The following is a 14,195-nucleotide window of genomic DNA, read 5'->3' on the forward strand; positions in this document are numbered from 1 at the left end:
TACCCACCTCCTTGCCCTTACTATTACCAGTCTGCTGGGGGCACGCGCGCGCTCGGGCCAGGCGACAACTCCCCGCACGTGGGTGTGTCCTCCGGGTAGCAGTCCGAACCAGAGGGAGTGGGCGTGGCCTCTCTGCTGTGGGCGTGTCCTCCGGGTAGCGGTCCTGGCCTGAGGGAGTGGACGTGGCCTCTCTGCTGTGGGCGTGGCCTCCCCGCCATGGGCGTGGCCTATCCTCTGTGGGCGGGGCGTCCCGGCGCGCACTGCTCTCCGCGCATGCCCCTTGACGGCCCCGCAATGGCGGCGCCCGGGGAGCAGCTGAGAAGGCGGAAGGCTGCGGACGCGGGCCAGGAGCCTGCGTCCCCGCCGGAGCCAGGGCACGACCCCGCGGGCTGCCCGGCCCGCCTCCGGGCGGGCACCTTCTGGCTGACCAGGATCGTGCTCCTGAGGGCCCTGGCTTTCATTTACTGTGAGTCCGCGGGGCCTGGGCTCCGTGGGGATCGCTCCTCCGCGCGCGCACGCGACTCCCGCTAGTGCCTCTGCCGCTCCTCAGGCGGGTCCACGGCGGAGCCCCCCGCCGTGTGCGCCCGCGCCACTGCACAGGCACCCCACCGCGCGACGCCCTCCCCCCGGGCCCCGGGATCTGGCTGAGGTTTTGGGTAAGGTGATCAGACGTCCCGCTTTGGGTAGGACAGTCCCGCTTTTTAAGAATGTATCCCCGCGGCGTTTTAAAAAAGTCCCCATTTTCTTTCTGAAAATCGGGACTTTTTTTAAACCGTCGCGGGGACACATTGTTCAAAAGCGGGACGTCTGGTCACCTTAGTTTTGGGGAGCGGGGGTGGGGGGCAGAGGAGGCGAAGGGGGCGGTAGGTTTGGTCTTCGCAGGTGACTTCTGGAGCCCACTTTGCCCTCAGTTGCCTGCCCCCTTCTTCTCTAGTCACACCCACCGGCTGTCAGTTGCCGGGACCCAAGTCAGGACCCCAAATTGAGGAGGACTGCGCAGGGCACCCTCGCAGGACTTCGGCTGGCCTGGGCGCTACAGAAACTCAGGTGAATTAGTCCGTTATGGCCTGTGGGCCGCGAGAACGTGGGCGCCCAGCGCCCTGAGCAACATCCCTTTCCTGGACACCGGAGCAGCCCAGCCGCAGAGAGCAGTGTCTCCACTCTGTGCGCCTCCGATCCCGCTAGCGCACCCTAACCGGTGGGCAGCCCCTGTGGGACCCAGGGCCTCTGGAACTTGCATCATCCCGGAGGCCCAGCGGGTCCGAGGCGTCCCCCACCCTCACCTCCACCTCCTCAGGTTCCCCAGAGGTTTATTGGCAGCTTTGAGACAGCAGCAGGTGAAGCTTTCGCATTTCCTGTGGGGCTGAGTGTGCACATCTGATCAGGCTGAGAACTGCCTGAAAACCCGGCAGCAGTCAGGGGCCTGCCCATCCAGCCTGCGGAGCCCCAGAGAAGTCAGTCTGTGCCCAGAACACCAGCCCCGGGCCTGGCAGCCAGCGTTGAGTCCACCTCCCCCACCCCAGTCCCTACACTCAGGAGGGCGCAAAGGCCCTGGGCACTGCACAGTAGGGAACACACAAGTACATGCTTCATGAGCCCAACCTGTAGTGATGGCTAAAACCAAACTCTCAGATTCTTGAAACAAACCTATAAGTGAGGGGCAGACCAGTGGGGATGGGGAAGAGTTCCAGGCTGAGATGCCTGGGCGAGTGGTCAGTCAACTCTGGTGCCAGTCCCTGGCAGTGATTGTGTGCTGCGGGCACTGCAGGGCTCACTTCCTTTCTAAATCTCTTCCTTCACCCGCGAGGGAGAACGAGAATTGCAGCTCTCCGGACAGTGACCTTCCACAAACGGGCAGCATCCCAGGAGGGTGAGGCTGGGTGCTCCCCTCCCTGGGACAAGGCAGGCTCTCCTGGCGCACAGTGGACACGTGGTTGTCACTGCATGGCTTCCTGGAGGGACTCCATGTGTCACGGGGTTGCCAATGCGGGCGTCGGGCCCAGCCCTCTTTCTCTTTTAAGTTGCACAAAAAATCGTTCTTGCGATGTTGCGTTATCCTCCACAGGATTAAGTAATCATTCTAAACGTTTGAGCTGTCACTCAGCGAAAGATGAAGTCAAGACTGAGTTAATCTGTGAGGCTTTATGAGACCTTGGAAAGGGGAGCCTACAGCAGTGGAAAAACCCCAGTGGCTTGGCTTGCAGAGAGAGAGAGCACAACTTTATAAAACCTGGCCCTCAGCTTTCCAGGGAGCAGGCTGCCTTTGATCTCCGTGGGGATTCTCTGTTCACTTCAAAAGGAAACAGTTTTGAGCCAGAGGGTCAAGCAGATAGTCTGTGCTGAGCACAGAATGATTGGCTTGGGAGATGCATTTTTTCTTTTTCTGTCTTGCAAGTATGCTTGGGGTAAAATCAGTATTCATGCACAGGTTGTCTAGCTGAGATGGCTGGGGATCCTGCACTGATCTCTCTCCAGTGGGCTCCAGATCTCACTGGACTGGGAGCCACTTCAGAGTCCCCGAAGGCCCAGGAATTGTCCACAAAGCCATAGGGCTCTTCACACATTTCACTTGATGAATTTTGTAATTGCTCTCATGGACTACCAATCGCATCACAAGGCTGAATAAGGGACCCTTGCCCTACTCCTCCTTCACCCTCCATGCATTTAGAATCCTTCATGTTGTTAACACGCCAGTCTGTTCGTCCACCTGTGAGCACATTGCAGCACAGACAGTGTTTTATTCAGACCCCTCTGTCTTCCAGGGTACCTCCTGCTCTGTAAAATTTGCTTGACTTTGCACACAATATTTTGTCATTGTTCTGTGTCACCACCGGATATTTTTCCAACCGTGTTTTCTTCCCCTCTATGGCCTGCTCCTACATTATCCTTAGTCCCTGGGTGGGAACACTCAGTTCACAGACTGCACACCTGCAAGGCCCCCTGGCTCTGCCTCCAGTGGTATCCATAATTCCTCAGATCTCAGTCTTATTTATTGGTTTACTCTCTCTTTTTTGGTGGAATATCTCCCCAAACAGCTTTTTAAGAAAGGATATGGAGAAGGTGACCTTTGATGTCTTTTCTTGCATTCATGGAGATGATCAGTTTGCCTGAGTCTACAGCTCTTAGTCAAAGCAGTGTTCCTCAGAACTCCCTGGCGTTGAGAAGTCTTCACCCAGTCTGACTCCTGCTCTTATGCAATGCCTAACGGGAAACTCTTCTCTGCACACACCTCTGACACCAAATGTGTGAGTTCTTTCCATTAAACAATTCTGACAGAGACTGCCTGGCATTAATCAGACCCCACAGGCTGTCTCAGTCCCATAAGACCATTCCCACTTCCGGCCCCAGCCACACTGTCACCTGTGCTTTTGAGTGGCCAGCTGTAAATCAGGGTCCCACGAGCCCTCCTCGGGTTCCACAATGTGCTAAAAGGGCTCATAGAATCAGGGAAACACTTTCATTGCTGGTCTGTTATAAAGGATGCAACTCAGGAAGCGCAGCTCGGAGAGGTGCCCGGGGCAGGTGCGGGAAGAGGACAGAGTTCCCCCGCCCTCTCCAGGAGCACCAGGTTCCCAGCACCTCTACGTGTTCAACAACCCAGAAGCTCCCCAAACCCCGTCATTTAGGGTTTTTGTGAAGGTTCCATTACACAGGCTGGTTGATTAAATCACTATTAGCTTAGTCTCTAGCCCTTCTCCCTTCAAGAAGTTTGGGGACAGGGCTGCGAGTTCCAGACCTCTAATCACAAGGTGGGTTCCCCTGGTAACCAGTGCCCTCCTCCAAGGGTCACCCCATGGGAATGAATCCAGGTAAAGCTGAAAGGACTGTGCTAATGAATAGCAACAAGTGTTCTTCTCACCCCATCACTAAGGAAATCCCAGAATTTTTAGGAGCTCTGTGCCAGGACCAGCGATGGAGACCAAAGAAGTATTTATTGTCTGATGATATCACAGGGACCCGTTTTTCTCTCTGGAAGCTTTTACAGTCTCCCCATCCTTGCTCTGGTCCTTGTTATTTAGTGTCAGGACTACGTGAGGTCCCTTCCTTGTTTCTTCTCAGGGGCCCTGGGGAATCTCAAGACTCCTGCCCTATTCTGGAATGTTCTCTGGTCCTATGTAGTCTGCTGGCTTGAGCCCATGTCCCAAACACCCCGTTGGGGGACCACCGACCCATCTAGCCTCCCTGTTTGGGTGGATCCTGAAAAGCCACTTCAGAAAGCTAAACGAGGGTCTGATGGAGAAGATGATGAGCTCCCTCAGGTCCGGGTAGTTGTGCCCCCATGTGGAGCCCACCTCTGTGACTTCTGTGACCATCAGGGTAATGGTGGCTGTGCTGTGGGCATTTCCAGAAGGAACTGTGAACATTGGAGCCAATGAAGGACTTTTGACACATGAACAAAATTGCTTATCTCATCAGCTTCACATTGTTACCTCAGAGTCCCTGGGGTAACATTCTTTAAAAATTCAACTTTCAAAGTATCTCAAAGCTAGTTTCTGGTCAGCTCTAATTTCTGGTTTGCTTATAGTGCCTTTTTTTGTTTGTTTGTTTAGATGCATCTTGTGATACCATGCTTGTCATGTATATTTTTATTTTTTGCAATTCGTCTAGCCTCTTTCCTTACATTACATATAGTAGAATTTTATTACCGTTCCCCCTCCATTAATTCTCCTTAGTTGAGAACTGTACTCTGAGGTGAATCTCAGCTGCACTTTCTAAAAGGGGTAGCTTGTTATACTTTTGGTGACGACAAATGAAGCCTCCTGGGATCCTGCGGCTCAGCCTGGCTCCCAGATGGCTCCAGAGCGCAGGATTGAAGTTGCAGAGCAGACCCATTCACACCATGTTTGCTAAGCTCTTAGCTGTTCTTTGGACATTTTGAGGGAAAGGGGGAACCAAAAGAATCCTTACAATCTTGCCTCATTCGGAGTTGTTCTGAGCTCCCAGTGATTCTGAGAGTTTCTGGGACATTCCTTCTTGTTCTCCAGGCCACTCTCATTCTAATGAAACACTCTGCTTGGTTTTACAAGCCTCTCTGTAAAATGCTCCCGGTTTGTTTAAAAAACAAACCCCACTGCCCTCCCTCTGAGCTCTCTGTAGCACAAGCCTCTAAAGAAGAAGTATCAGGCTCTCTATCAAAGCCAGAATTTAACTGCCGTCACTGAAAACTGCCTGGTGGAGAATGGCATTTTAGGGATGATTCTGATTCCGTTTTATAGTAATTTATCTGAAAGAGAAAACTAACTTTTTTCTTTTTTCTTGACTTTATTGGGTGACATTGATTAATAAAATTATGTAGTTTTCAGATGTACATTCTATAACACATCATCTGTATATTGTGTGTTCACTATTCCAAGTCAAGTATCCTTCCATCACCCTTTATCCCCCATTCCCTTTCTTTTTTATTTATACTTATTTTAATTCTCACCTAAGGATATGTTTTTATTGATTTTAGAGAGAGAGGAGGGGAGAAAGAGAGAAGCATCAATGAAGAGAGAAACATCAATCAATTGTCTCCATGTGGGGATTGAACCCAGAACCTTCTGTTGTACAGGATGATGCTCCTACCAACTAAGCCACCGGCCAGGGCTCTTTTTTATGTTTAAAGAACATTTGCAGACATCCTGATAATGCATGCATAGGTATATAGGTGGCCTGTTTACCTAGCCTAGATCAGTCTCTGGTGGGGGAGACTGAGCCTTCCTGAGGTTGGTTGGTTGTTTGGTTAGTTTCGCTTTGAGATCCTATGATTTTTTTAAATTTTTGTTTATTCTTTCTACTTAATCATTTCTGTAACAGGAGTGGACATTGAAATAGTTTTATTTTTCCTGAAATTGGAATTCAGTCTGCTTTCTTTTTTTTTTCTTTTCTTTTTTTCTGATAAGTAAGCTAGGAAGTTTCCTATGCTTTTTACCTTATAATTACTTTTTAAGTTATTTAATTGGTGAGACAAAATCTCATTTTTTCTTCGATAGATTTGGGGTGTGAATTGTGGTTTTGGGGAGAAGGACATCCAGCTGTTTGGCCGTTGATAATTAGGTCTCCGTGGGGAAGAGCCCAGGTGGGTTCTGTAGCGTGTTAGGACCAGGCTGAGTCAGGAAAGAGACATGCGCACAGAGCTCTCTACTGCCCTCCCACCCGGCCTTCTGCCGGGTCACAGCCCTCTACATCTGCTGTGTGTCTTGGTCAAGTTCTACTTTCCCCGTCCATTCTCTGTTCTCTGGGAGCTCATCACTGAGTCCAGCTCATGCTCCAGGGGCGGGGAGGACTCTGCTACCCTATGGAGGAGGCATTTCCATTATCGGGAATTTCTCTGTGAGGAAGATGTGTCTTCCCCCCTTTATCAGCCTTCAGAGTTAGTTTCTCTTGGGATTGTGGGTGGGCCAACGCTGTTACTCATTGTGGTGTCAAATGTCTGGCTCTGGTTGGTGGTGGGTCTTCCCACTTTGTCCCATGTCCCTGTTCTTTATCCTTCCAGCACTTCCTTCCTTTCTGGTACTATAATATGCTACAGCTCCTTTCATATTTCCTACACTTAAACACAGCCTTTCTCCAGAAGCCCTGGTTCTTTTTATTAGAGAGTATTAGACACTCAAGTCTGGGTGTCCATTGCTTTCAGACCCTCTTAGTGGACAGAGCTAGGTTATATATGTGTGTGTACACCCATGTATGATTGCTTCTCTGCATATCCATCTGAATATATGTTCAGGTACATGTGAGATTTATTGCCCTGGCATCTCCGAGTCTAATCCAGTGCACAGGTGGACGGCCTCCCATTCTTGCATGTCTGCAGCTTTCTTCTCCTTCGGTGAGAAATCTTACCCCATTATCCACCACAGTTTGTTTATTTGCTCACCCCCAGTACACATGCAAAGCAGTTTCAGAATTGTTCACCTACCCCCGTGAGAAAAACCAACTAGACTCCAATGTTTATATACAATTCCTTTTGTCTTTGTCCTTACAGTTTTCTCTCGGAACATTTTCCAAAGTTACTTAGGCCAGCCCTCCGTTTACCCTCCCGTTCAGTGTGGTCTGTTATACATTTGCAGTAGAGTTCATTTGTCACAGTCTGCATTCCATCCTGGCATCCCCTGACCTTCTGGCTAGGTTGTTTTGATAGTCTGTATACATTAAGGTTCATTTTTTGTACAGTTAGGCCTATGGCTTTTGACAAATGCTTAGTTATCCATCATGCAGTATTCTGTAGTATAGTTCTATCCCCTGAAAATCGCTTGTGCACGTAGTCACCACTCCCTCCTACCAGCTCCTGGCATGCTCTGCTCTGCGCTGTCCCTGTGGTTTTGCTGTTTCTTGTGTGCCAAATGAATGGAATCCTGCAAGATGTAGACTTGGGGTCTGGGATCTTTTACTTAGCAAAATGCACTTAAGGCTCATCCATGTTGCATGAATCAACAGTCCTGCATTCTTGTCTCTGAATATTATTTCATTGTATGAATGTATCGCCGTTTGTTTATCCATTTCCATGTTGAGGGACAATGATGTTTGTTTTCCAGTTTTAGCAATTATGAACAAAGCTCCTATGAACATTTGCATGCAGTTTTTGTGTAAATGTGTTTTCAGTTCACTTGGGTGAATACCCGAGGGTATAATTGCTGGATCGTGTGGTAAATCTATGTTTAACTCTACAAGGAACTGCCAGATTCATCCAGAGTGGCATACCAATTTGCATTCCCACCAGCAATGAATGAGAGTTCCTGTTGTTCTGAATCCTCTGGAGCATTTGATGTTTTCAGTTTTTTGGATTTTGGCTGTTATGATAGGTGTGTGATGATACTGCATTGTGGTTTTAATCGGCATTTCCCCAGTAACAAATGATATTGAGCATCTTTTCATGTGTTTATTTGACATCTGTGTATCTTCTTTGTGTGAAACAGATGCCTTCAATGTCTGTTCATATCTTTTGCCCATTTTAAAACTTGGGTTTTGTTTTCTTATTAAGTTTTAATGTTACTTTATTCTGTACACAAGTCCTTTATCAGATACGTGATTCGCAATATGTTTTACCTATCTACGCCTTGTCTTTTCATTTTCTTAAAAGGATTAATTACAGAACAAAAGTTTTACATTTGATAAAGTACAAATTTATCAGTTGTTTTCTTTCATGGATTATGCTTCTGGTGTTGTATCTAAAAACTCATTGCCAGATGCAAGTCACATAGATTTTCGTCCAGAAGTTCCATACTTTCTTTTTCTTTTTTTAAATATATTTTATTGATTTTACACAGAGAGGAATTGAGAGGGACAGAGAGTTAGAAACGTCGATGAGAGAGAAACATCGACCAGCTGCCTCTTGCACACCTCCCACTGGGGATGTGCCCGCAACCAAGGTACATGCTCTTGCCCGGAATCGAACCCGGGACCTTTCAGTCTGCAGGCCGAAGCTCTATCCACTGAGCCAAACTGGTCCCGGCTATACTTTCATATTTTATATTGAGGGCCACGGTCTTTTTGGAGTAAATTTTTGTGTAAGATGTGAGGTATGTGTCAAGGTTCATCTTTTTGTATATGGACATTCAGTTGTTCCAGTACCATTTTTTGAAAAGATTGTCTTTGTGCCTTCATCATAAATCAGTTGACTGTATTTGTGTAGATCTATTTCTAGGCTCTTTTCTGTCCCATTGTTTTATTAGTATGTGTCTGTCTTTTCTTTTTTTTAAAAAATATATTTTATTTTTGGCTGTGTCTGTCTTTTTGCTAGTATCACACTGCCTTGATTACTGTAGCTTTGGAGTAAGTCTTGTCGTTGAATAATATGAGTCCTCCAACTTCATTCTTTATCAGAATTATTTTGCTTGTTCTAAGTTGGTTTTCCAGATAGATTTTAGAATCACAAAACATCTAGAGAAAACAAAACAAAAATCTAGAGAAAAGGTTGCTGGATATTTTGATTGAGATTACATTGAGTCTATAGGTTAAAGTGAGGAGAATTGACATGCTGACTCTTCAATCTATGAACAAGATGTATCTCTCCATTTATTTAGATTTTCTTTCATCAATGTTTTGTAGTTTTCCACATACAGATTCTGTTAGAATCTGTTAGATTTTTATCTATTCACTTTTTGGTGCTATTCTCATATTGTCAACTATTATAAAATTCAGATTATAGTTGTGCATTGTTGATATAGGAGGAATACAGTTGACTTTTTGTGTATTAATCTTGTATTCTGTGGTCTTCATAAACTCATTTATTAGTTCTAAGAGTTTGGGTGTTTTTAATAGATTATTTGGGATTTTTAAAATATAGACAATTATATATTCTGTTAATAAAGACAGTTTTATATCTTCCTTTCTGATCTGTATGCCTCTTCTTACTTTTGCTTGCCTCATTGCACTGCCTAGGACTTCCCATACAATATTGAATAGGAGGAGTGAGAGAGACACCCTTGCTTTGTTCCAAATCTTAGGAGGAACATAATTGCTCATCTTCTAGTATGATTTTGGGTTTCATAGCTACTGTTTATAAGTTGATGAAGTTTCTTTTTCTTCCTAACTTGCTGAACATTTTTATCATGAATGGATGTTGAATCGTCATATGCTTTTTATGTGTGTGTTGATTGATATTATCATATGGTTTTTCTTATTTAGTGTTAGTATGGCGAACTACATTGATCAATTTTGAGTATTAAATCAGCCTTGCATTTCTGAGATACAATTGTTGTGATATATTATCTTTATTTTTTCTTTTGTGAGTTTCAGTAGTTTGTCTTCCAAGTAATTTCATCAAAGTTGTTGAATTTATGATCTTAGAGAGATTATAGTGTTCTTTTATTATCTTTTTAATGTCTGTGGGATCAATAACAATGTATCTTCTTTTTTAAAATTGACTTCAGAGAGGAAGGGAGAGGGAGAGAGAGAAAAAAAAAATCAATGAAGCAAAAGAATCATTAATCTGGTGCCACCTGAACACCCAATACGGGAATCCAGCCTGTAATCGGGCGTGTGCCCTTCACTGGAATCGAACTTGGGACCCTTCAATTGGCAGGCTGACACTCTGTCCACTGAGCCAAACCAGCTAGGGTTAATGGCTTCATTTAAAAAATATATATTGTTATTGTTTTTTAGAGAGAGAGAGACAGGGAGATGGAGAAAGAGAAACATCCATGTGAAAGCAGGGCGCCTATATTGGCTGCCTTCTGCATGCCCCCTACCAGGGATCGAGCCTGAAATCCAAGCATGGGCCCTGATGGAGAATTGAACCAGCAACCTTAGGTGCTCAGAATGATGCCCAACCAATTGAGTTTGTATACAGGCCTTTATGTACAATAACTTGTGTATGTGTTTTATTGGAGTTAAAACACACATACCAGCCATCAAACTGACTCCCAGTTATTTATATTTATCTTATACAAACAAAAACATCGGACACACACTGTCCTCTACACTTTTTTTTTTAAAGCAAACAGTATCCTGTAGATTGTTCCAAGCAGCCCAGAAAAACCTACCTCACTCTTTTTGACCATTTGAGATCCTAGATGTAGTAGTATTGGGTCCAACAGAGGCTGCAATCGGATATTGCCAAACTGTCTTCAAAGAGTTTGCATCAATTATGCCCCACCTGCATTGGTTGAGAAGGTCTGTTACCTCACACCAGTGTGGGTATTTTCTGGCTTTCTCTCTTTATCTAATATGTGAAAATAATAGTGTTTTACTTTTCATTTACGGATAAGTGTTAGCATACTGATGTATTTTTTAGCTTCATTGAGATGTAATTGATACACAAAAATGTAATGTATAAATTTAATATACATCGTAATGAGTTTTGCATTTCTTTTGAAAACAGTCTTCAACCACTCCAATTCCTGCTTTAGTGTGTATGTATTAAAAACATGTTTTTTTAAATAAATAAATAAAAACTTTTTTTTTTTTTTTGCTCAAAACTAAAGAATTTATTTCAGAGAGGAAGGGGAAGGAAGAGAGAGAGAAATATTAGTGATGAGAATCATCGATTGGCTGCCTTCTGCATGCCCCACACTGGGGATCAAGCCCACAACCCAAGCACGTGCCCTGACCAGGAATCAAACCATGATCTCCTGGTTCATAGGTCGACACTCAACCACTGAGCCATACTGGCCGGTCTCCTTTTTTATTCCGATATTGGTGTTTTCTCTCTTAGTTGGTCAGTTTGGCTAGAGTCTACTAGTTATAGTGACCTTTTCAAAGAACCAACTTTTGGGTTTATTGGGTTTAGGGTTAGGGTTAGGGTTTTTTTTTTCTTCTTATTCTCAATTTCATTGATTTCTGTTTTTAATTTTAAACAATTTCTTTCCTGCTGCTTGTTTTATAAATTTGTTTTTTCCTCCCTGATCTCTTAAAGGAAAAGTCTAGATATGAAACCTTTCTATTTCTCTAACATGGACATTTATACTGTAAATTTTCCTTTAAGCACTGCTTTAGCAGCATCCCACAATTTTTGCTATGTTTTTTCAACTTTTCTTCAATTAAAAATATTTTGTAATTTCTCTTGTTCCTTTAAAAAACCATGGTTTATTTAGAAGTGTGTGGTGTAATCTGCAAAGATTTGAGTATGTTTCCAGGTAATATCCTGTTACTGATTTCTAGTTTAATTCTATGTGGTCAGAAACATATTTTGTCTATTTCAATTCTACTATATGTTGGTATGTGCTTTATGGTTCATACTGTGGTGTGTCTTAATGTTCCATATATACTTGAAAATATCTTTTAAATAGAATGCTCTGAATATGTCATATAGTTTGTCTTGTTTTTTTATACTGTAGAGAAATCTGTGTCAGTTGGATCAAGTTAATATGTGTAAAGAATATATACATACTAGTATATGTACTAGGTTAGTTCATTTTATATATACATGTGCTTTGTTGTTAGGTTCATGCACATTTAGTATTAAATGTCCATTTGTTGATTCCTTATCACTATGCAATGCCCCCCCCCTTTTTTTTTTTTTATCATTTCTTGCGTTTACATATATTTTGTCTGATATTGATAAAGCCATCCAGCTCTCTTGGATTAGTGTTTGCATGATATCTTTTTCTGTGCCTTTACTAGTAACCTACCTGTGTCTTTATATTTAAAGTGGGTTTTGTATAAGCAGAATAGGCCTGGGTCCTGTTTTTTATTCAATCTGACAAGTTCTTATCTTTGCTGATGTGTTTAGAACATTTCCAGCTAAAGTGATCGATTAAAGTCTACCATTTTGATAATTATTTTCTATTTGTTCTTCCTATTCTTCATTGCTTTTTTCCTACTTTCTTTTTGGTTAAATGAGCATTTTTAAATTATTTTATTTTAGTGTCTGTATTGATTTATTTCTTTAGAATTGTGGGTTTTTTTTAAATATATTTTATTGATTTTATACAGAGAGGAAGGGAGAGAGATAGAGAGTTAGAAACATCGGTGGGAGAGAGCCATCTATCAGCTGCCCTTTGCACACCCCCTACTGGGGATATGCCCGCAACCAAGGTACATGCCCTTGACCGGAATCGAACCCGGGACCCTTCAGTCCCCAAGCCGACGCTCTATCCATTGAGCCAAGCCGGTCCCGGCTAGAATTGTTTTAAACAATTTTTTTTCTCTCTCCCACAGGATTTACAATATAATACGTTCTAAGTTAGTATGAGTCTAACTTAGTAAAACTAATTTCCTTTTCATACTAGTCTGCCATTTTCTGTGTGGTGTAAGGTCCTTCTGACGGTGTATTTCCAGTATCTCCCCTCAGTCTTTGTGCTATTTCTTACATATTTTGCTTTACTTATGCTGTGAACACACAGTTCATTGTTGCTGTGTGCTTTGGACCAGGGTGTTGCTGTATGCTTTAGACCAAGGGGTGCCCACTTTCCTGAAAGGGCAGGTGCTGACTGTTACACCTGCGAGCCTACCCCCCCCCCCCCCCCACCATGTTCTCCATCTCAATCTCAGTCCTGCCTGGGATGCGTTTTTATTCACAAAGTGCAGCTTCCGTCTCCTTCAGTGTCGGTGTGTTTTCTACCCAGCCGGGTCCCAGTGGCCATCCCAGCGCTCTGTATGGAGCTGCTTTTCACTTGCCTTTCCTCTCTGGTTTCCCTGCTCCTCACGTTCACAGACAGCAGTGCTGTGCTCTCCTGCAGCATCCTGTGCAGCGCATATCCGTGCAGACACTGAAGCCAGAGGACGTGACCGTGCTCTTGTAGGAGTGGGAGTTGTTAGAAACTAATTCAGAAACTTGTGGTTTGAATGGAGGGTAATCATGACTTACATGTAAACATTATCATAAGCTTCAAACACTGTGGGTAGCTCCAGGAGTAGCACCATTGACCAGACTCATGGGTTATCAGGATGTATTTATGATGGGAATGCCATGTGCAATCTGGATGGTTCACTGACCATTTACATTCAACCAGACACACATTTTATATGCATGTATATCTATACATACATATACAATGTGTATAAGTAGATACATATAGGTATATAAACATATACACGTGACTTCCCCAGGTTGGTCTTCCAGAATTTTCCCCAATATTTTGAGAAATACTCAGACCCAGAGTTCATGCTTTGGTTCCAAACCATTGGTCAGACTCTGCCTCATCTTGCCCAACTGAGTCCCCACATGTTGGAAAAGCACCCACTGGTGTCCACGAATGGTGTGTTCCTACTCACGTTCCTTTTATCCTCTCCTTTTTCTTCCAGTTGTGGCATTCTTGGTGGCTTTTCATCAGAACAAGCAGCTGATCGGAGACAGAGGACTCCTGCCCTGCAGAGCGTACCTGAAGAGTGTGCAGCAGCACTTCCGGGGGCAGGTTGGCTGGGACGCCGTGAGCTATGCCCCTACCCTCCTCTGGCTGCTGGACTGGTCACACATGGACGCCAACCTGGATGCCCTGGCACTGCTCGGGCTGGGCATCTCATCCTTCGTCCTGGTTACCGGCTGTGCCAATATGGTTCTCATGACTGCGCTCTGGGTCCTCTACATGTCCCTGGTCAACGTGGGACAGATCTGGTAAGCGGGAAGAGCTGGGCACACGTGAGCCAGGCGTGCTGTACTTCAGCACCTAGGGGGTGTAAAACGCTGCAGAGCAAACCACACCTCCTGGCAGCTGGAGGGGGTGAGCAGGCTTTCTTCTTACCTTAGCTCAGGAGAATATCATTATTTTAACGAGGCCAGGGTAGCGACTGCTAATTGCCAAACAATCACAATGCAGGGGCCTTTCTTTGGGAGCAGT

General features: G+C 44.6%; 1 protein-coding gene across 3 annotated transcripts in view; it reads left to right on the forward strand.

Moving 5' to 3' along the window:
• The first annotated feature begins 262 nt into the window (after positions 1-262).
• LMF1 (lipase maturation factor 1) overlaps positions 263-14,195 on the forward strand; it is a 115,606-nt gene continuing 101,673 nt past the window's right edge. For all 3 annotated transcript variants that reach the window (XM_084881219.1, XM_084881217.1, XM_084881218.1), the window contains exons 1-2: positions 263-466; positions 13,663-13,972. In XM_084881219.1, the coding sequence (XP_084737345.1) occupies positions 274-466; positions 13,663-13,972 (503 nt within the window). In that variant the 5' untranslated portion in view covers positions 263-273. The remainder of the gene's footprint in view (positions 467-13,662; positions 13,973-14,195) is intronic.

The sequence above is a fragment of the Pipistrellus hanaki genome (genome assembly GCF_964339955.1).
Source record: "Pipistrellus hanaki genome assembly, chromosome: 4".
In the NCBI taxonomy this organism is placed as follows: domain Eukaryota; kingdom Metazoa; phylum Chordata; class Mammalia; order Chiroptera; family Vespertilionidae; genus Pipistrellus; species Pipistrellus hanaki.